The sequence below is a fragment of the Brassica napus genome, chromosome C3 (genome assembly GCF_020379485.1).
Source record: "Brassica napus cultivar Da-Ae chromosome C3, Da-Ae, whole genome shotgun sequence".
In the NCBI taxonomy this organism is placed as follows: Eukaryota; Viridiplantae; Streptophyta; class Magnoliopsida; order Brassicales; family Brassicaceae; genus Brassica; species Brassica napus.
The window spans coordinates 39,807,681-39,829,018 of NC_063446.1; the positions used below are offsets into that span (position 1 = coordinate 39,807,681).

Genomic DNA, 21,338 nt, shown 5'->3' on the forward strand with positions numbered 1-21,338 from the left:
TCATATCTTTTATAAGCCATCAAAAGTGGAGAGAAGAATCTTTTCTTATTTCTTCGGTACACGAAATTATTATTTATTTTTATTATTTTTATATATGCACTATCGGTTGATCTTGTCGGCTTCGGAACGAACGCAATTAGTGTTACAGAGTAAACTAGTCCAAAATACCATATTACTTGAACTAAGTTTGAAATATCTGGATTGTGACCTACCATATTAACCATTTAGGACGAAACTTAAGTCCAAACCGGTAAAGTATCGATAATTTAGCTCCAAGCCGACGAAATTATTTTTTACATGTAAGATATGTGAAATTCTTGAACAACATAGTAAGCCTACACATTTTATATTATAGTTTGTATGATATGCTTATTGCTATTAAAGGCATCCACCATGTCTATATATGATCTGAATTAAAAAAATATAAGTGAATTAAATTTGTTTGTGGTGCATATATAACATACATTTTAAAAGAAAAACAGTTTCTTGCTAAACATCACATTTGTTATTCTCATAATGGAAATATAGGCTATTAATATAAATATTCCTCAAAAGAATATGGGTATATGATCAGTATTCACAGTATTATTACATGCGAGTATGTACATCAGTACTTGTACATCAATGGCCGGATGCTAAAACATTTGTCATAAGTATACATATTTGCATGTGTGGGACAACGAATAAGAAAACTACTAAAAGCATAGTATATGGTTTTCTTCTCCTATTTCTCCCATTCTTTGGGTGTGTGTGATATAATGTGTACCCTTCTTCTCAAATGTTTTCATTCTCTCTCATCAACTGCAAATATCATGTAATCGCTCAATAGATCATTCATCAAGGATTCTTGATTCGCAAACTGGGTCGACATATCGAATACTTCTTTTTGAGTATTGAACATTTCGAATACTTCGTCCTACTCTTCTAATGCATGTGATTGCATGGGTTGATCAATTTCTGATCCTATATATTTTTTACATCGCTGATGATTAAGTCTACTGAATGATATGTATTTAGTTAAGAATATTATATAACATGAATGAGCTAGGAAGACGTACTGACATAAACATATATATATCACAAGCGAATAATATTGTCTTTCGTCTAAGTGTACAATATGTATATAAGTATGTCAACTTGGGACATTTTTAAGATTTATTTTGATTCCTCTATTCTTTAGCGAAAGATACGTAAAAAGAAAAAGAATCAAATGCTTGTTTTACACCTCCATACCCTGGGGTTCGACCTAATCCCTCAATAATTAACAAAGCTCATTCTTACTTCAATTGCTTCCGAGTAGTAGGCTATATTAAGAACTAATGAATAAAATAAATATATATGTACTAGGCCAATAGTATTATTGGTTTAAACGAACAAAATAAAGGGACGATGCATGATCAGAAGAGAATCGAATTTGTCATGCAAGTGAGCTATTATCTATAGCATTTTCAAATTTTAAAGAGTATCTTTGATGAAAATTTCCAAAAACTCCTTTTGAATTCAAGATTCTCTTATTTTATTTATTATTCTACATTTACATTCCTAGATCCTAAATTTATTAGTTTATATATAATTCGAGATTCATGACCGGAATACTGTCTGGAAACATACATGAGGTTAAGGTATCTAATTCTATACCTTCGAAAATTAGATAGTTACGTGACTCTTGTTACACGAAACTTTAGGCGTCTTGTTTTACCTACACGAATCTAACACTAATAGCGGCAAACCTTTTTTTTTTGGTAAAAAACAGCGGTAACTTTATACACCCAAAACCTGTATACAGTTCAAAACTGAAGACAATCAAATATAGCCCACAGAATCTGATTAATTTTCTACAATTTTAACATTTGTTTTACTTTGAAACGCAAATGAGAATAAGACGACGTTCGTTGTCTCATTCACATCCTTGTTTGTCTTATCTGAAAGCCTGAAACGTAATACTTGAATGGGTTAATTAGGGTGAAACGTAGAGAAATAATATAGTTTGCAGCAATGAAATATTTGATTAACTAGCCGTGGATGTTTTGAGCAAAACGAAAATGGTTATGGATAGAACGGTCTGACTACAAGACAATTCGTTTTATGATCCCAACTCTTTATAGGATGAGTGTATTTAAGTATGAAACCATGTCATTATGAAATTATCAAAACGCTACTCTTATATCAAAAATAAACAACGATGCAAGTGACTTTCAATCTGCTTAGGTCTTACAACTACTAAGTCTAAAACTCCAAAAATATTTTAAGAAAGGTAATATGCAAATCTGTCGCTGGTAAAGCACATACCGGCCACGAGCATGAATGGTTCAGTCACAGAACCTTTACGGTCCAATCTTGGTCCACTCGGACACCTGGTTTGCGGATAGTCAAGACCTTTGTACCAGAGGAAGCTACTAGCCCACCCATTCGCAATGGTCCCATCTCAATCTCGGCCTTCTGATTCAAAGGTTCGACCAGTGCAGACTTCGGACCTGAGGTGTGTCCTAAGAGTATAATCCTGTCGATCGAACATTGGGAAGAGAGTCTAGCTTGAGAAGGAGCTAAGTTCGTTGATGTAAGAACACCATTGGAGAAAAGGAAGCGGCGGTGGATGTAAGAGCCTCGTTTGAATTCGAAGCTTTTTCCATCGTCGATGTAGAGTTCACCATCTGCTTCTTGTGTACTGTTCAAAGCTACCACCTGAATAATAATAAAGATTGCAGATCGTTACCAACCAATCACAGTTTAACTTTCTATGGATCAATTTATACGACTATGTTCCCTTGGTGTTTCGAAGTTGGATCACATAGTTCATCGTTGGATTCAGTTACTGAGATGCCTTTTTCTTACAATTACTATTCCCTGGTCGAGTTGTTCATTGAACTGCTAGCGGATGACAAAACACTGTGATAATGGAAGAGTCGAACGTACCAAAGTATAAGGATCATTGTCCATTTGAGAAGAACTTCGCCTGAACCGGTCTTTCCTCGGGATAATAGTTCCAGCCCTTTGAAACGCTGGAATGCTTTCTTCCGGAGCATCCATCTTGTAAGTCTTGCCTCCAACGTATGTCTTTCCGTCTCTCAGGTCATACCATGATGCTTTGCCAGGCAAATACACGGCAGCGTGTGTTGTTCCCTAATTTTGTATATATACGAGAAGAAAGTATGTCACTGGTTTGCTCATATCTTCAGAGATGATTCATTAAGTAAAGAGACGAGAAGGCGAAATAAATCAGTAGAAAGAAGCGCTCGAAGTACCTTAGTGTAAACTCCTTGCACTAAAAGAGCATTACCGACCATGAAGGCTTCATCGTTGCTAAAAGTAGCTTCATCTTGTGGGAATTCCATCCATAACGGACGTACAACAGGCACACCCGTAACATTTGCTTCTCTAAATAATGTGTAAAAGTATGGGAGCAGCGTGTATCGAGTGTGTATGGCATCTCTCATGAGTTCTGTATTCCGTTCACTGAAACAAAATGAAATTGATTTGATTCGAACAAGACAACAAAAATAATAAGCCAGCAAAACAAAGGCAATTAACCTCTGGACAACCGTACCGTTACAACAACTACTTGATGAAACTAATAAAATTAACTGACTAGACTGCAGCACTTATTTATGTAAAACCCATATCCATTTTTATGTTTGTTACAGACTAGACCTCTGAAGCGTTTATACTATAATAATAATGTACTAGAGTCTTACCCAAACAACCAAGGCTCTCGTCTTTTGGTGTCATGATGAGCATGACCCCTGAAAAATGGATAGTAAGCACCGACTTGGTACCACCTAACCAGTAGTTCTGGCTCAGGATTTCCAAAGAACCCACCAACATCAGCTCCTACAAAATAAAAGAAAACTTCCATTAGGTTTGAGAAAAAATATAAAAAAAAATCCTCCAGCGGTATTTGAACATAATAATTTCCATGTACCTGAGAATGTGATTCCAGTTAGACCAAGTGTCAATAACATTGGAATAGAGACTCTAAGGTGTTCCCATTCGGCTGTGTTATCTCCAGTCCATATTGCTCCGTATCTTTGAGTACCAGGAAAGATTGCTCTTGACAATACAAATGGCCTATCTTTTCCTTCTTCACGCATAACAAGTCCATCGGAAGTTGCCATGTGAAAGTAATATCCATAAGCGTTATGAACTTCCCTGTGTTCAACACCACCAACATGTAATGCATCCCTTGGCATAGTAACCTATGCAAACAGAAAAAGCCAGTCAGTTTTCATCCCAGTGATAACCTTTTTTCCATGAAAGTTCAATGTGGGGAAAAAGTGAACTTTCTCTACGATAAGTCGATATCTAATAAACCAACAAACGTGAAAATAAACAACCATAGCTTACACTTAGAAGTCACAAGGATGAAGATTCAATGCAATATTTAACTAATAAAAAGGTGTCAGTTCATGGCAGATTAGTGATGTGTAAAATAAAATAAACAAACAGAGTTCAAACCTATCCAAAATTACGATATAGGGAAACAATGAACCGCAAACCCACTGAATACAAGATCTTGAGCTACACAAATAATAGAAAAACAATAAGGGAACAAGCAAAGGCCAATAAAGACAGAATGTTATACCTCTGGACCATTAAATACGGAAGGCTCATTCATGTCATTCCATATGTACAACGACGGAGTTGAACCAACATAGTTCTTATACGAGAACCTTCCACCCCACCATTCTCTAATCTCTGGACTCAACATATCAATGTAAGATGATGAACCAGGCCAGCACCAACCATCAAAGTCTTTTCCAGATGAATCCTTAACATAGTATCCCATCTGAGTAGCCTCCTTATGCAAAAAGTACGAGTCATCCCTCTTGATATGAGGATCCACAATGGTGACCATCCGCCTACCCTTTGCAGCCAGTTTCTTTTGCATCTCCTCTGGATTCGGAAACAACGCACTGTCCCACGTAAAGTATCTCTTCCCATCCGTATGCTCGATGTCAAGCCAGAGAACATCATAAGGAATATCATGCTCGTCGAATTTCGAGTCCACCTGAGCCACATCCTCCTCATCCTTGTAGTTCCACCTACACTGGTGATAACCAGTAGCAAACAACTGAGGCATCGCTGAAGTACCAGTCACACTAGCATACTGCTTCACAACATCCTTAGGCCCAGGCCCTACGAAAAAGAATGTATCCACAATCCCCGCCTCGCTCATCCACAACGTATCAATCCTACTCTCACTAGAAGGCAATGCAATACCACTCTCTGCATCCCATCCATTAGCCAAAACATCAATCTGCATCTCCGCAGCATTCAACCAGAAAAATCCCGAAGTTTTACCAGATTTTCCATGTGAAACCATGAATGGGATCGATCCGTAAAGCCCAAACGGTGATTCGTGATCGTATTCAAAGACATCAAGATTAAATAGCCTGTAAGGCTCAGACTCCTCGACTCCAGGACCCTTGGTAGGCTTCAAGGCGAAGCTAGTGGCGTGTTCAGGTATCCCATAAACGAAACTTGAATCATAAAACGAAACGTCAAAGCTAATAGACTGAGAACCATACGGTCTCGAATCTGTATGAGTCCTAAACTTCTCTTCCCAGTTATCTCCCTCAGCTTTCTTCCTCAGCTGCTCAAAATCAAATAAGCCATGAGAGTTCAACGACACTACACGACGGCGATCGCCTGATTTCTCGCGGACAAAGACCTCAAACGGCTCGTGACGCACCACCGCCTCGTATCCATCGGATACGTAGACTACTGAAGACGGAGTAGCGTCTCCGGCGATCGTCTCCGTGGCTACTTTCTGAAGCCAGATCTTCTTCTCATCGAACTCGGAGACTACAACGTCTGGAACTCTGAATCTCTTCTTCGGCGGATTCAGCGTATGATCCTCATCGATCCTGAGCCGCACGATCCCGTCGGTGTAAACGGAGAGAGAGAGTACCAACGGCTTGATCTGATCCTCGTCGCTTTGGTTAGCGATTTTCGGAAGGAGCTTCGCTAATAGATCTCCGTCGGCGATGGAAACATCGCTTGCGATGAGAGAACACGCGCCGGGAGAACGGGATCGAGCGCGTTTGCAGAATGGAGTCTGGTCGCAGCTGCGAAACTCCTCCTTCTTCCATGAAAATGATGTCTGGGAGTAGAAGCAAATGAGTGATAGTATAAAGAGAAGAGATCTCATTTTGGTTCCTCGTTCATGAAATCTCTAGATTGAGGAAGAAGAAGACTGAGGGTGAGGGAGACGATCTTTCCGGGTCGGATATATCCACCCGAATACCTGACTTGCACAATTAGTCTGGGCTTAAAGGCCCAATTAAGGCACTTGTTATCCCCAACCCGGCCCAAATCCGATTTACAAAATCAGGGTATTGAGTTTTCGGATCCTGTCTTTATCAAACCAAACCCTAATTTGGAATCCTCGCGAAGGATGATACCGGAGAAGACGATCATTACATCGGAGACTTCAAAGTCGTCTCCTTTAAACCCTTCTTCAACGCGGATTATCTGCCATGTTTGTAACAAGCAGTTCGCACAGTACACGTGTCCTCGCTGCAACTTCCGCTACTGCTCTCTTCCCTGTTACAAATCCCACAGTGTTCAATGCACTGAATCATTCATGAGGGAGAACGTGGTCGACGAGCTGCGGCAAGTTCGCTCCGATGATCAGACGAAGACGAAGATGCTCGAGATTTTGAAACGGTTTCACGAAGAAGAAGAAGAAGACGATGACGATATCATGACGGATGATGGTGAAGGTTCGAGTTCGACGCTACCGGAGGAAACTATTCAGAAGATTCTTGCCGGAGATGAGATCAGTTTCGATGATCTGAGCTTAGAAGAGAGGAAAGGGTTCCAAAGAGCGTTAGCTTCTGGAGAGCTTAGTAAAATGATTGAGCCTTGGGATCCTTGGTGGTTAAGCTCTTCAGCTCAAAGGATCTCTCTTGGGGCTCAAGGTAAACAATTGGTACAATGCGTTGAAGATGAAGATGATAAAGAAGGAACCTTTGTGAGTGACATACCTCGAGGGCCTGATGCACCTCTGATCTCACCAAGCAAGCTTAGCTCCACGAAGCCATCTCCGCTCTTACCACTCCACTTGGTTGACGTTTTATACAGTTACTGTTTTACTCTTCGTATCTATAACGGAGAATGGCAATCTGATTCGTTAGGGGCAGCGACAATGGTGCTGAGTGTTTCATCAGTGCTGGGTCAGAATGCACAACCTGGGACTATGAAGGAAGTGTTGTCGTTTTGCTTGGAACAGACATGTTCGTCAGCTTATAAAAGCCTTGGCGGTGGTCTGAAATTCGGGTTGAATCTGGTTGATGATGTGATTCACTTGCTTTCTCTTGGCAATGCAGCTCTGGTGTGCTTGCTCTGTGATCTCCAAAGGTTGATTCGTTGTGCAATACAGGAAGTGAAATCATCAGGGCGTGATCTGAAGAAGAAACTAAAGCTTGCTGATAGGAAAGTGTACTTCATGATGTGTTGGGTCAATGACCAGATTCCGGAAGTGTGGCAAGCGTTGGAATCATCGGTAAGGGCAGAGAAGAACTCGATTGTTGAGCTTAACGATTACAAAGGGTTCCGAGACCTGAAGGAGAAAGCTCATACCCAAAAAGGCGGCGTGGTGATTGAAGAGATAGAATGAGTAAAAATGTAGTGAGTTTCATGTGAGCAATGCTTAAGTTATAGCTTCATAATGTAATGGAAATCTTGTTTGTTATTTTGGAATTGCAACAGAGAAATAAAGACAAAAATACAATCTTTTCTTTCACTTTCATGGTAACATCTGAATCTCAATTTTTCTTTGCCAATTGCAACTCAGGTTCATGCATTGTTCTCTAACTTCTTGTTCAAACCTCTGAGACTTTCCGTCTAGACAGCTTTATCTTCATGGGGTAGCCACCTTTCTCCTCGAAGATCACAAGCTCATTCCCGGAAGACTTAAACCATGATCGTGGAACATGATACCTAAGCCAAAAGCCAAGAATCAGATTTGAACAAAAGAGAGTTGTGAAAAACGAAAGACGGAGGCTTTAATACCATCTTTGAGATGGCTCTCCACATCCAGTGTTGCATTTATCTGGCATAAATTTGCCCCTGTAGTCACATTCTTTAACGCATTCATCATTTGGAGCGTTCTTTCTAGCAATCCTGGGCCAGTATCTTCCAATCTCTTCACCGTTCAGCCAAGCCATTCCTTTCCCCATACTGAGCATATCAAGCCCAACCGGTTCACTTCCAGAAGGTGGGTCTATGATAACCTACCAAAAGATTCAGATCTTTTAAAGACAGGAAACAACACTTGATCCTCTACAAACAATCTTGGATCATGCCAAAGTGTTGCATTACCTTATACCAAGTCAAAGGTTGTTTCTTGGGAGGTTTAGTAGTCACAGTCCATTTGACAGCCTCAGAGTTACCTGGCTTGAATAGACTTAGATGCTCTCCTTGCACGCCCAGCTGCAATATTTCATGGGATTAGTATTGAAGTACTCATCTAACAGAGAATCACTCAAGGGGACAATGAGAGGTATCTAGGTAGAGTTATATAACCTTGTAGGTCCATTTGGTATTTGTCAAGTTCAATGTGCCATTGTTAAGTCCTTTGATTGAGACGCTTGTAAGTCCGGCTGGAACCCATTCATAGAAGGAGCCTGCATTCTGTACCAGAAATAAACCAAATGTATGAGTGAGGATGATGATGCATAACCACAATGATATTAATACTTAGAAACTTTCTGTTTATAGAATTACCGAAAGACCAACAGTCATGCTAAGCAGATCAATATTGTTTTCTCCCGCTTTGAGAGGAACTGATTTCTTGAGTTTGAAAGGCACATGGGTTCCATTCCCTGTCGCAGTTCCTAGAAACCAGTAGACACATTTACGTGCAATCAAAGAGCAACTCGAGTGAGAGCACTAACCAAAAGAATCACAGAGAGTTTTGATAGTACCTAAGTAATCTTTGTTAATGAAAACATGAAGAGTATGCCCCTTTGATTCAATAAAGAGAACCGGGAGAGTTTGCTTCTTGAGAAACCCTTCATTAGCACTGATTGTTATACTGCAAGAGATTGGATATAGTTGCTTCAGGTTCTTTCTCAAAAGGCTTTTCCGTGGTATTAACAGTAAATACTAACCTTGTTGTGTACCAAAGATAGTCAGTTGTGTCCTTTGTGGTGTTGATATGATCAACAAGTTCATTTTTCACAAAGTCTGCTTCTCCCCAGATACCTGCCTTCTCTGAGAACACTTGCCATTTAAGACCTGATGAAGACTTCAAATCTTCAGGTAACATTTCTACCTTGGAGGACTTCGCAGTTACCTATTGCAAATGTAAATAAATCAGTCAAACTGCGTTACTCAGGGTCAGGGTGTCATTGTCTGAATCAGTTTCTTTTTCATTTTACCTTTGCAGTGTTGAAAACCTCGTTTTTGCAGTCAGGTAGAATGCTAACTGACCAAGCAGGTAAGTGATATGTCATGTTTTGAAACACAGCCGTCTTATCGTTTTTATCATCAGAGTTTGACAGAAACGCAGCGCAGCTTCCTGAAGAACTTGTGTACACATCAGCCTGAAAATTGAAACAATAAACCATCAGAAGGAACATTTCGACAATAACAGAAGTGCTTTGTTACGGAAATAGTCTACCTCGAGTGAAGGGCCTAACGAAAAGTTTCGATGCTCGCCACCGATCAGCATGTTTTCAGAGAGCATTATGGCTTTATGGAGATTCGTAAGGTGTCCCCATTTTGGTAATCTTGGCAATCCTAACAAAGGTACAGAAGCAAAACATAAGTTATAATTATCAAAGAGCTAACTCACTCCATAGTGATCTCTTTGTTAAGCAAACTCACCATACTCATCGATGGGAGCTTCATAGTCATAGCTTGTTGTGATGAATGGTCCTCCTGAAGTACGTCCAAAGTTTGTTCCTCCATGATACTACACAAAACACAAAGCCACATTCAGTTTACAAGCTGATATAGGACCCTAACCATTGTGTCAGAGGTTACTGATTTTGAGTGACTGCTGTGACGAAACTAATATTATATGGTGTGAATTCGGCCGGGGAGCATCCTGGTATTTTTTTTTTGTATTTAGTTATTTACCATGTAGTAGTTGTGAACACTTCCACCTTTCTGGAAAAAACGAGCAACAGAGTAAGCAACGTCCTCTGCTGGTCTATGTGGGTCTCTGCCTCCAAAAGTTTTGAACCTTTAAGAAAAAGAAGAATGAGACCGCCATAATCAGATTTGATTCAGTGAACAACAACATACTCCAAAAGACTCTATAAGGAATTATGAAAGGGACCAATGATCAATTTTGTTACCATCCAGGCCAGTTTTCAGTCCATATTTTGGGTTTATCCGCTGTGTTAGGTGTGAACTCGTCACAGTAAAAGCCATTGCAGGTACTAATCTGCAAAAGTTAATACGAGAAATCTATCAAGACCCGGCGCATATACACTTTAAGGTCTGTAGAGATCTTGTGTTTCAGATTTGGATATAGACTTTACCACAGTGGCAGGAGCATCCCATTGCTGGCACATCATCCATGGAACACCAATGTTCTGTGAAACAGCCATAGAAGCAGACCATTGAGCATACCGCTTCCCTCCTTCCCCATAATCACGCTCATAATACCCATACTCGTTTTCCACCTAATGAAAAAATCACATTGTTAAAGAACAATTTTATCAAAACAGAATGATGCTGAAGTTTAATAACGTTTTGTCATATCTCTTAACCTGAGACAAGATTATTGGACCGCCCTGTGGTGCGAAAAGCTTCTCTTTCTTCAGTAGGTTTACTATATACGTTGTGAAACTCTCCATATAATGCTGAAACAAAAATTCACAAAGAGCATATGAATTTTCTAGTAAAAAAGAAAACTGATTTTTTTTTTTCTTCATATTTGTGGTTTGATACCTTCCATGGCTCGTTATCTTGCCTGAAGACTGTTTCTGGCACATAATGCAGCCAAACCGGAACTCCCCTATTAACCAACAAGAGTTTAATAACACAACTACATACTAGTGAAATAGAAAAGATTCTCCAGAAAGAGCATTACCCGAAGTTCCACTCAGCAGCAACAAAAGGGCCAATACGCAGAATCATATGCATTCCAGCTTGCTGAACAGTCTTGATGAACTTCACTATATCATACCGTCCACCAAAATAATACTACAAGCCAAACAAGAAAACCGGATCTTGATTAGCAAAAAGGATTGATGATGGACGCAAAGCTCAACAAATACACTAACCTTCCCAGGAGAAGGCTCATGGCCATTCCAAAACACATAAGACTCGATTGCATTGCAGCCTCCTTCTTTTGCCGTTTTTACAAGTGATGGCCACATCTGCAATAAAAAATCTACTACTGTCAGCAACAAAAATTCCCAAGAGAGACATTCTCCAAATCAAACTACAATCATAGCTAAGAACCGTAAGCATAGAGCACGAATCCGGAAAAAAGCTTCGAACTTTGGCATCAGCAGACTCAAAATCAAGTAAGAGAATAAAAAAGAGGAAGAGGAGTGAGTTACTAACAGCTGGAACACTTCTCGGATAATGAATGGCGGCGGAGATAATGAGCTGGCGGCGACCGCCGATTGAGAGAGAACGGTGGTCATAAGTTACATTCCCCACTGCAATAGCTTTCAACGAGAAGAGAAACACAATCGCCAACACCAGAATCGCAGGTGAAGCAATGCTTTTAGTAGCTCGCTTCATCTTCTTTTTCAAGTTTTAGTGAGCTTTCTTCTGTGTCTTGTAAAAAAGACTTAAACCCTCTTTTCTCCGGCTGAGAGGGAGAAACAAGATTTATTATCCCTTTTAAGAGCTTCCCAACAATCTTTCTTGGTTTGTGTGAGAGAGTGACCAAATCACTCATCGGTGTGAACTATCGTTATTTATTTTTTGCAGATTGCATCTTATTGTTATAAAGATTTTTTTGGCTTATCTTATTAATGTACATGTCAGATTACATTTACAGGAAAAAAAATAACACGATCATCTGTGGCGTGGTCGTAGCGTGGCCCTTGAATAGACAATCGTCATGGTCCCTTGGATTAGTGAAGAAGTAAAGTAAACTTCAAGAGAGAAAGCAAAGTCGTTACACCTTTACAATAATTTTTAACCAAATTTGACTTTTATACAAAAGGACCTTTAACCTTTTCTTTGTTCTCTCAACACGTAAGATCAAACAATCAACTTTAGACGTTCAAGAAAAAGGCTAAAAATACCTGTTATATTTTTTGTACTATGATACGTAAATATGTCTTATTACTTTTAACACCAAAGCAAACATATCACATGCACTGAATAAATGAAAATGGATACTGCAGATATTTTATTTAAACACAGATTTTTCAAATCGCTCCTCTCCGACAAATCCACGTTTTCTGGCATCTTCGTGTCTCCACGGTGCCTTTCTTTCATCTAGCCATATGTGTGACCAAATAATTTCATTGTAGAGCTGTTTATATTTTGAAGGGCTTCCACTGGTTGAGGAACATTGTCATTATACAACTCGTGTTTAACTCAAATAAACACTGAACATCTGTTTTTCTACTTTTGAACATGTTTCATGATTCGGAATTTCAATAGGAAAGTTCTTGTTTTGAGTTAGGTTATAGACTGGTAATTGTGGGTCATCATCCTCTTTGTAAGTTTAAGGGAGTATAGACTTATACAGTAAGTCCCAACAAATCCAATGCCGAAAGAGTTGAAGTCTTAACTTCAAGGGGTCCATGTCCCGTGACTCTGCTTCTTATCAACCCACGCGTTGCTCAGGGAGCGTGAGGTAGACGGGGTAAGAGTAAAAATACCGTAAGAGTGTGCGTGTCTTCCACAATTAAAACGGCGGGTGAAGTTCTGTGAATACTGGTGTCGGTGAAGAGACAACTGGATTCGGCGGACCGACGAAGTGTCAGGATTCAGTTAGATCTTTTAGTACTCTGTGATACGAGGCGAGATCGGTGGATATTTCTATTTTATTTCATTTTTTAATCTCTGAAGAATATAAACCATATTAATTATTTTATATAAACCTTAATAAATTGTTAGTGGTGTGTGTATTGTTTTTTTTTTGTAACACTCTAGTGTGTCTTGTATATTCACAGTATTTTCACTTAATCAGTGTGTATATTCACCAAAAGATTTAGATCAGTGATATAAGATTGTAGGTATTAAGTTGTGTTAAACCGCATACAACTTATATTTGATCACTCAATTAAATTTATTATTGATCACTTTGGTCCAAAGAACCCCCCAATTACCAACAAAACAAATGTATAAAAAATATTCAGGACAGTTGAGACTGAGATTTGTTCGAACCAACAACCGATATTGTATTCAAAGATATCCCAAGAGGATCACCACCTTCCTCTTCCAATACCACCAACAAGTTTCCAGATGGTTTCAGAAACGCTCTTGGAATATGATATCTGCATCAATCGAAATCATATCCAACAAAAAAAAGTTCAGTTAAAATTTAAATTATTCAAAATGTGTAAGTGGTTACTAATTTAAAGGACCTGTGACACTTACATAGATTGAGAAGGATGGCCAGAAGGAGTGAGGAAGGAAACCCAATAACGACCAATGCTTTCACCATTCACCCACATTTCTCCTTTACCCATACTCTCCATGTTAAGCCCCACCGGCCCATCTCCACTCGGCGCATCAAACATCGTCTGCATATATAAAATAATTTTTACATATTTGTCACACACCCACACGTATTGATAAAATTATAGTATTTTACAAGTATATACTATATAGGCATACCTTGTACCAAGCGAGAGGGTGATTCTTTATGAGTCCAGCGTTATTATTGCTCCACTTCACTCTCTTTAGATTCCTCCATTGATGTATCCTAACCTTTTCCCCAAGCAAACCCACCTTCACAAGACATACATGTTAGGTTATGTATCAACACAAACACATTCCTCAATCAGATTCATGACCGTAGACGTTTTTGTTATTTTACCGAGTAACCCCACTGAGATCTACTCAGATCGATGCTCTTTGTCCCGTCGCAGCTAATTTGAGCTTTGGTTAGTCCATAAGATTTGCTCTCCATGTAAGCTCCAGAGTCCTTTTTATTTATATGATGAGAAAAACGTGTTATGATATCTCTATGTAATAAAAAGAAAGGTTAAACCGGGTTTTGGTTAAAGCAAATGCCGTACCGGTAGACCAACCATGCCGCTGAGGATTGAAATGTTGTTTTGTCCATTGATTAAGCTAACTGGAACTTGGAGTTTAACCGCCCTTATGTCTCTGCTTCCATGGCCAGATCCTGCAAGAACACACGTCCAGCTTCTTTATATATATACAATTTTAACAACCAAAATATATATTAACATAGATCGTCCAAGTCAATTTTAAATCAAAGTTTGTAAACACATTCCCCTTCCCGCTTTCAATAGTTAAGTACCTGCTAGTGCATTGTTGACGAACACATGAACAACATGTCCTGATGACTCGATGAAGAGAGAGGGCTTCGTGCAGGTTGAATCCCGCTTAAACCTTAAATTCCATGACCCAAAACTGTGTTAGAAATGAGAAAATGAACATTAGAAATGTAAATGAGAAGTAAGTATTTTATATTTACCTTAAAGTGTACCAAAGATAATCAGTTTTGTCCTTAGTCAACTTAGTATGTTCCAACAAAGTATTTGCCCTCAAAGATGTGCCTAAAAAGGTTGGGATCGTTTCTCTAAACACTTCCCATTTGTCCGGAACGTTGAACGTATGAACCGGCGTTGTAACTCTCATGTTCTTGGGCACATTCACCTTTCATCGATAATCATTGTCAAGCCGGTACATATGCTTAGTTAGCCGTTAATTACCACTAGTATATATTATCTGAAAATTGTCAAATAAGGAATATAAAGATATACCTTTGCTGTTTCATAGATTAGGGTTTTACAATTCTGAAGGATGCCAATTGACTTGGGGCGCAAGCTATACGCATTATTTCTGAACTGTATTTGAATGACTTTTCTCCCGTCGTTGTTCACCAGAAACGCAACGCATCCACTTCTTGCATCTTCAAAGACATAAGCTTGTTGCATTGGTCCCAAGGAGAGAATAGTTTGCTTCCCATGAAGCAGAGGATTCGCGGTTGATTTTATAGCAGCGTGAAGCTCCTTCAAATGACCGTACTTAGGCTGTCTTAAAAGACCTTGAAACACAACACAAGATCAAAACCAGGTACTTAATTGATGCAAAGAACCGCCCAACGGGGTTAAGAGCTTTAGATCGAACCGTATTCGTCGAGAGGAGCTTGATCATAGTATCCTGTAATGAAATATGAAGATGATGTCCTTCCAAAGTTTGTTCCACCATGGTACTGTATAAAATTAGGGTTGATGAATGATGAGTACTTAATGATCATATCGAGAAGAAAGATCAAAACTTATATTACCATGTAGTAGTTGATGTAGCTTCCGTTTTTTGCAACGAAAAGAGCTGCGTGGAAAGCAATATCCTCAGCAGATCTAATATAAGGTGGTGCTCCGTAAACCTGAAAGCTGTTTTCATCACAAAGAAAGCAAAACAGTTAACTTATTGAACAAGAAACAGGTCAGTATAGACAAGGAAGTAAAAACCCTTACAAAGATGTCCAGTCTTCAGTCCACATTTTCGGTTTATTGGGTGAGTTTGGTCCTGGAAATGTCTCGCCACATCTCATTCCGTTGCACGTATTGATCTACAAATTTAAAAACATAAACAATCGTAAAGAAAAACAAGAAACATTGCTCTTAGACACGTAGCCAGTAGGGTAGGGTACGAACCACTGGATCAGGAGCATCAGGCTGCTTGCACATGATCCATGGCACTCCGGTCTGAAGCCCTACAGCCATTTTAGCTGCCCACTTGACGTACGATGCTCCTTTCTCACGAAAAGCCGCCTGCACGTTTCCGTACTCGTTCTCGATCTATACGATTTAAACCACAGTCCACGAGAACCCAAACACACATCATAATTAGAAGCTGAGGACATGTCTAGATCTTATATTTAAGTGGTCTAAGATTTAAATGATTATAAACATCTTTACGTTAATTTTAATTAATTTTTTTTGGACAATTTAGGAGTCATTCTACAAATGTATAATAGTTCTTTTAAATTTAAAATTTGGAACCAAAAACGAGTATGTCATCTGGCTTTGCTTAGAAAAGACCAGTACCATGAATTCATGCTCTCTATCATACAAATCAAAACAAGTTCTAATTCAAAGTCATGTCCAAGATATGGTAAGTCATACCAGCTTGAACCGGAATTCTAATTTTCTCTATTTACATAGAAGAGAGCGCAGCAACTCCCCCATTAATTAAGAACTGGACTAGCTGGGGAACTCACATTAAGCGGTTCATATATAACACTGGTTTAAAAGTCATTTGGTTATGATTAGGTTGCATTTCTAAGCATTGGTTCGTTTTAGCTAGTTAATCCTACTTGACATTGAGATGAACAATAACGAAGAAAAGTACCTGAGAAAGAATGATCGGACCTCCTTGAGACGCATATAAGCCTTCCGATTTCAACAAATTTACGATCTTACTCGTGAATCTTCTCATGTGGAACTTGAATGGTTCGTTGTCGGTTCGGTATACCATACCGGGTACATCCCGTAACCAAAATGGCAATCCCCTGATTAACCAAACGGGTTGTCAAAATTATTAAACAAAATTTTCAATGTTAAAAACTAGGGGTGGGCCTTCGGCTACCCGTTCGGGTACCAGTTCGGGTTCGGTTCGGATCTAATCGGGTTTCGAGTTTTCGGGTTTAAAGACTTCAGCCCCATTCGGGTATTTTTAAATTTAGACTCGGGTTCGGTTCGGATCTTTGCGGGTTCGGTTCGGGTTCGGATAACCCATTTAAATTATTTTTAAAAATTTAATATTCACTATATGCTTAAAATTTCTCAAAATCTATAAAACAAAATAATATATTACATATAAATTTGTATAATATATGTCAAAATACCTAAAATTAACATATAAGTTGGTTTGATTTGAATATTTGGATAGAAAATCAATAGATATTTTAAACATTTTGGTGTTTTGAATATATTTTAGCTATTTTAGACATTTACTTTTGACTATATATGTATATTTTCAAGTATTTTAGACAGCTTAAAAGTATCTTATATATTTTGGAGATTTTTAATATATATTAAATCTAAAAATAAGTAATATATTTAGGTATATAAATCTATTTCGGTTACATTCGGGTACCCGACATACTTCGGTTCGGGTCGGATTCGGTTTCGGTTCTTTAGATACTAAAATTTTGAACCCGTTCGGATATTTAATCAATTTCGGTTCGGATTTGGTACTACTTTTTCGGATCGGATTCGGTTCGGTTCTTCGGATCCGGGTTTTTTGCCCAGCCCTATTAAAAACTAAAAAAAATTGTTTGAATTAACTAGTACCCGTAATTCCATTCAGCTTCGATGAAGGGTCCAATACGTAGGCAGACATAGAGACCTTGCGATCTAATTTCTTTAATAAACTTCACCAAATCGTTTCTTCCGTTAAAATCATACTGCATTGTTCATTATTATTGCAATAAACTATGTTATTTTATCTCATAAAAAGGTAACGAATCTTAAAATTCACTGAGAGCAATTAAATAAATGGATAGACCTGTCCAAGCTTAGGCTCATGGAGGTTCCAGAAAACGTACGTATCAATCACCTCTATGCCTCCTTCCTTTGTCTTCTTTATCAGAGACGGCCACATCTGCAAACAAAGAGGATAATTTTATTTATTAACATACTTTAAACAAAGAATTATCCAACCAATTAACATGTTAATACATTTTGCAAAGAAAATGAGATTGGCTGTCTTTGGATCCCCATTGATTAGAGAATTTTAATGACATAAGATTTCTTCACGTGATTTGTGTTAAAGTTGTCAAAGACCAAATGATAGTAAGGTGCAGAATCAATGATCATCACATGCTTTTTAATACTAAAATATTGTTATGTAAGTTCACAACAAAAACATTATTGTTATGTTTGGACATTTTGACCTTTTATTTGATATGATTAATTATTCTCTTACTTTATTTATGGAAACCATGAGAAGAACATTAAATGGAGCACATTGAGCACATTGGACGGATCTGTGTCTAATTAGTTTCAGATTATGAATGAATTAATACGCAATCTATTGTATTTGTGTAGACTACTATACTGGTAACTCTGGAAGTACAAAAAGAGTCGAAGAAGTAGAGACACTGACAAGAAGTTAGGAGGAATCTATAAAAAGAACGGAAACTGTGTCGTTTTGAGACCCGTGACATTTATTTTCAGTAAAGTTTAGTCAAGGAATAAAAAAATGTTGTGTTAGATGAAATCTCTGTCATAATCTTGATAGTGAGGCTAAAAAAACTTGTGAACTGAACCATACAATAAAATATTTGATTAAAATTTATTTGACAGATTTTTTTTCTTCAATACAGAGTACATCTCATTTTCAATATTTTAAATTTATATATGTATATTATATATAACCGCTAAAAAGCAAAAATAATAATCACGTACACGGCAAAACATTTGTGATGCGTGTATATTGTTGTTGTGCGTAAAATTGGTTCCCACTAGATATTAGTTCCATACTCAATTATGAAACCAAATTACCAAATATGTAAATATTTCTTAATTTCCTCAAAAAGTTTAATTTCTTTTCAAGGAAAAAAAGAAGAAGAGTTCCTTGTTTATTTCGCCGAATGAGTCTCTTTTTTTTCTTTCTAAAAAGACGAAAATAAGTTTCTCACGCAACACAAAGTACATGAAAACCGAAAACAACTTAACAAATGTAAAGGAACCCGTGAAAGAAAATTCAGTTACTAAGTTTTGATATATACAGAAGCCACGATATATATGTATGTTTATAAAATAGGACAATCAGATAAAACAATCATTTCGTATGAGCAATATTTTTTGGTGAAATTTGTATATATTTTTAGTAAAATATATTAGCAATATTTTTTTCGTAAGATATATGTTAGCAATTCAAGCAACCTAGTTCGCATATAATTTGAGATATTTTAAAACTCTTTCATATATATCCAAAATTTAAATGCTCGATTAATAAACTTGATAGCAGAGTTTTGTCATATTACATCAATTGCCCCAACCATTAGTTTTTTAACGACCAACCATTCTCTTCTGTTTTACATTTGCCAAAAACATTATATGCATATATCACATTACCACATTTGAATATATGTATGTATACACAGTTATTATCATATGAACATTCATAAACATATGATGAAAAATATTTACCTCGGGTGTGCTGCGAGGATAATGAATTGAACCGGAGAAGAGAAGTTTCCTCTGTCCATCGATAATCAAAGAACGTCCATCGTACGTTACTCCCTTCTCTGCCGTAGCACCGCCGGCGCCAACTGCGGAGAGAACAAGAACCATAGCCAGAATAATCCAACACGACCCGCACCGATCTGACACCATCCTCTTTCTCCTTTCTCTTCTTCTTCCTCTTATGTTTGTATTACTGTCCGAACATGTGTGTGTGTGAGTATATATACACATCAAGCATGTGGGTACACGTTTTGGCGCATTATATAAATCCAAGAACAGTTTATGATTAGAATACAAGTGTAACTATAATATGCAAGCGTTGAATAAAGATGAGATTTGAGATTTGAGATTTGAGATTTTGGAGCTGTATATATGTATATATAGTATGTATACAAATCGACTGGACTGAAATAATTGGGAAAGTTATGGAGCATCTCGTAAGATTATATAAGCCTGGAAAACTGCAATATGCTTTTCGCCTTTTTCTTACGATTCTAACAACATATTACTAATGTGCCCTTCTAATTAGACTAGTGTTTTTTGTTCCTTTGTTAAATGCAGGATGGTAACATGCTAACATATCAACCACACTAGTACAAACCACCAATCTATATATGTGTAACCGAAAGACTAGCTATTTATATAGACTATTCAAGTAACTAAATTAAATTACCTTATAAATAAACAAAAATAATCTCGTAAAGAATCCAAACAGTTTGATGTATAATTAGGCCTGGGCATTTTAACCTGGACCCGAAGACCCGAACCGGAACCGATCCAAAAATACCCGACCCGGAACCGGACCGAAAATGTACAAGTACCTTTTGGGTCAAAAAAATTTTTTACTCGAAAGAACTGAAACCGAAAAGGAACCGATCCGAATAGATCCGGACCCGAAAAAACCCGACCCGAATAGATCCGACCCGATAAGAACCGATTTGTACCCGACTTAAAAACATGTATATCTAAAACTATGAAGTTTTTGTGTTCTATTTTATATATATTATTTTATGATTTAGTTGAAATATCTTTTGTGAACAACATTTGTTATTATTTTTTAACATTTTGTAAGTAATATAAAGTTTTAAAATGTAAAATTTAGAGTTTTAAAATATTTTATTTTAATTATTAATAGTTTTATTTAAACTGTTTTGTAAAATTTTAGATATATATGACAAATATTCAACTAAAGTTGATGGAATTAGGTATATCATGTCCTTCTCAAATCCTAAATATCTGAACCCGACCCGGACCCGACATGGACCCGAAAAATTACGGGTATTTTATGGGTATTTTAATTATAGACCCGAACCGACCAGGACCCGAGAAAAACCGACCCGAACCCGAACCGAAAATTTCTAAGTACCTATTGGGTCTAAATATTTAAGATCCGAAATGACCCGGACCCGAAAAGAACCGGTCCGAACCCGATCCGAAGATCCGAACGCCCAGGCCTAGATGTATTTATTGACTATTGAGAGACAAATGAAGATCATAACAGTGGTACTAATTGCCTAGCTAGGTGATACTTTTGAGTCTTGACAACATTTTCGGCTCCTATACTAAAGTCAATGGTGCATTATGTGAGCCAAAGAAAAAAAAATGTGATTGCAAAGTGATTAGTGACTAGCTATTAGTAGTGAAGAGGTGATGACAAAAAAAGATTAGTAGTAAGGGGAGTGTAATTTCGTCAATACCATAATTCTGGGAAAAAGCTGAAACCCAGATAAATGATTCGTGGGTTTAGCATATACGACACCGAAATTGGAACTTGGAAGTCAGGACTTGCACCAACACAGCCTTCACGTAATGATAAAAGGGCTTTAAATGGGTCTCAAGTTTTTCGTAAGGCCCACCATATATTAGGATTTTACATCTGGGTGCTTTAGTACCCATTAACATTTTTCTACTAACCCATGTACTGTATTAAAGAAACATCAAGATTCGCCCACAAAATGCACACTTTGTTGTAAATGAAGTGTAAGGGAAATCCTTCTGTTATTATTACTGTCGACC

At 37.8% G+C, this 21,338-nt stretch overlaps 4 protein-coding genes across 4 annotated transcripts; 1 reads left to right on the top strand and 3 right to left on the bottom strand.

The window, feature by feature from the left end:
* Window positions 1–2,144: 2,144 nt before the first annotated feature.
* Window positions 2,145–6,214, bottom strand: LOC106348121 (probable glucan 1,3-alpha-glucosidase). Its single transcript, XM_013787788.3, has 6 exons — window positions 4,580–6,214; window positions 3,920–4,193; window positions 3,693–3,828; window positions 3,243–3,453; window positions 2,914–3,120; window positions 2,145–2,682 (listed from the first exon to the last, which is right to left on the bottom strand). Exons 1-6 carry the CDS (start codon window positions 6,146–6,148, stop codon window positions 2,314–2,316), a joined length of 2,766 nt encoding a protein of 921 aa, XP_013643242.1. The 5' UTR covers window positions 6,149–6,214; the 3' UTR covers window positions 2,145–2,313.
* Window positions 6,215–6,358: 144 nt separating this feature from the next.
* LOC106348140 (zinc finger HIT domain-containing protein 2) lies at window positions 6,359–7,744 on the top strand. Its single transcript, XM_013787810.3, has one exon. It carries the CDS (start codon window positions 6,395–6,397, stop codon window positions 7,616–7,618), a length of 1,224 nt encoding a protein of 407 aa, XP_013643264.1. The 5' UTR covers window positions 6,359–6,394; the 3' UTR covers window positions 7,619–7,744.
* On the bottom strand, window positions 7,616–11,914 carry LOC106348130 (beta-galactosidase 10). The gene is made up of 18 exons (XM_013787800.3): window positions 11,527–11,914; window positions 11,241–11,336; window positions 11,048–11,160; window positions 10,906–10,972; window positions 10,725–10,817; window positions 10,494–10,637; window positions 10,308–10,396; window positions 10,087–10,192; window positions 9,832–9,919; window positions 9,626–9,744; window positions 9,384–9,548; window positions 9,114–9,298; window positions 8,928–9,037; window positions 8,728–8,837; window positions 8,527–8,634; window positions 8,323–8,433; window positions 8,014–8,234; window positions 7,616–7,941 (listed from the first exon to the last, which is right to left on the bottom strand). Exons 1-18 carry the CDS (start codon window positions 11,707–11,709, stop codon window positions 7,824–7,826), a joined length of 2,226 nt encoding a protein of 741 aa, XP_013643254.1. The 5' UTR covers window positions 11,710–11,914; the 3' UTR covers window positions 7,616–7,823.
* Window positions 11,915–13,197: 1,283 nt separating this feature from the next.
* LOC106348147 (beta-galactosidase 6) lies at window positions 13,198–19,743 on the bottom strand. The gene is made up of 16 exons (XM_013787823.3): window positions 19,287–19,743; window positions 17,638–17,733; window positions 17,424–17,536; window positions 16,480–16,639; window positions 15,783–15,926; window positions 15,603–15,697; window positions 15,413–15,518; window positions 15,253–15,337; window positions 14,886–15,169; window positions 14,597–14,778; window positions 14,420–14,511; window positions 14,172–14,281; window positions 13,970–14,077; window positions 13,768–13,881; window positions 13,528–13,673; window positions 13,198–13,424 (listed from the first exon to the last, which is right to left on the bottom strand). The coding sequence occupies exons 1-16, from the start codon at window positions 19,551–19,553 to the stop codon at window positions 13,283–13,285; spliced, it is 2,244 nt and encodes a 747-aa protein (XP_013643277.1). The 5' UTR covers window positions 19,554–19,743; the 3' UTR covers window positions 13,198–13,282.
* Between the last annotated feature and the right edge of the window lie 1,595 nt (window positions 19,744–21,338).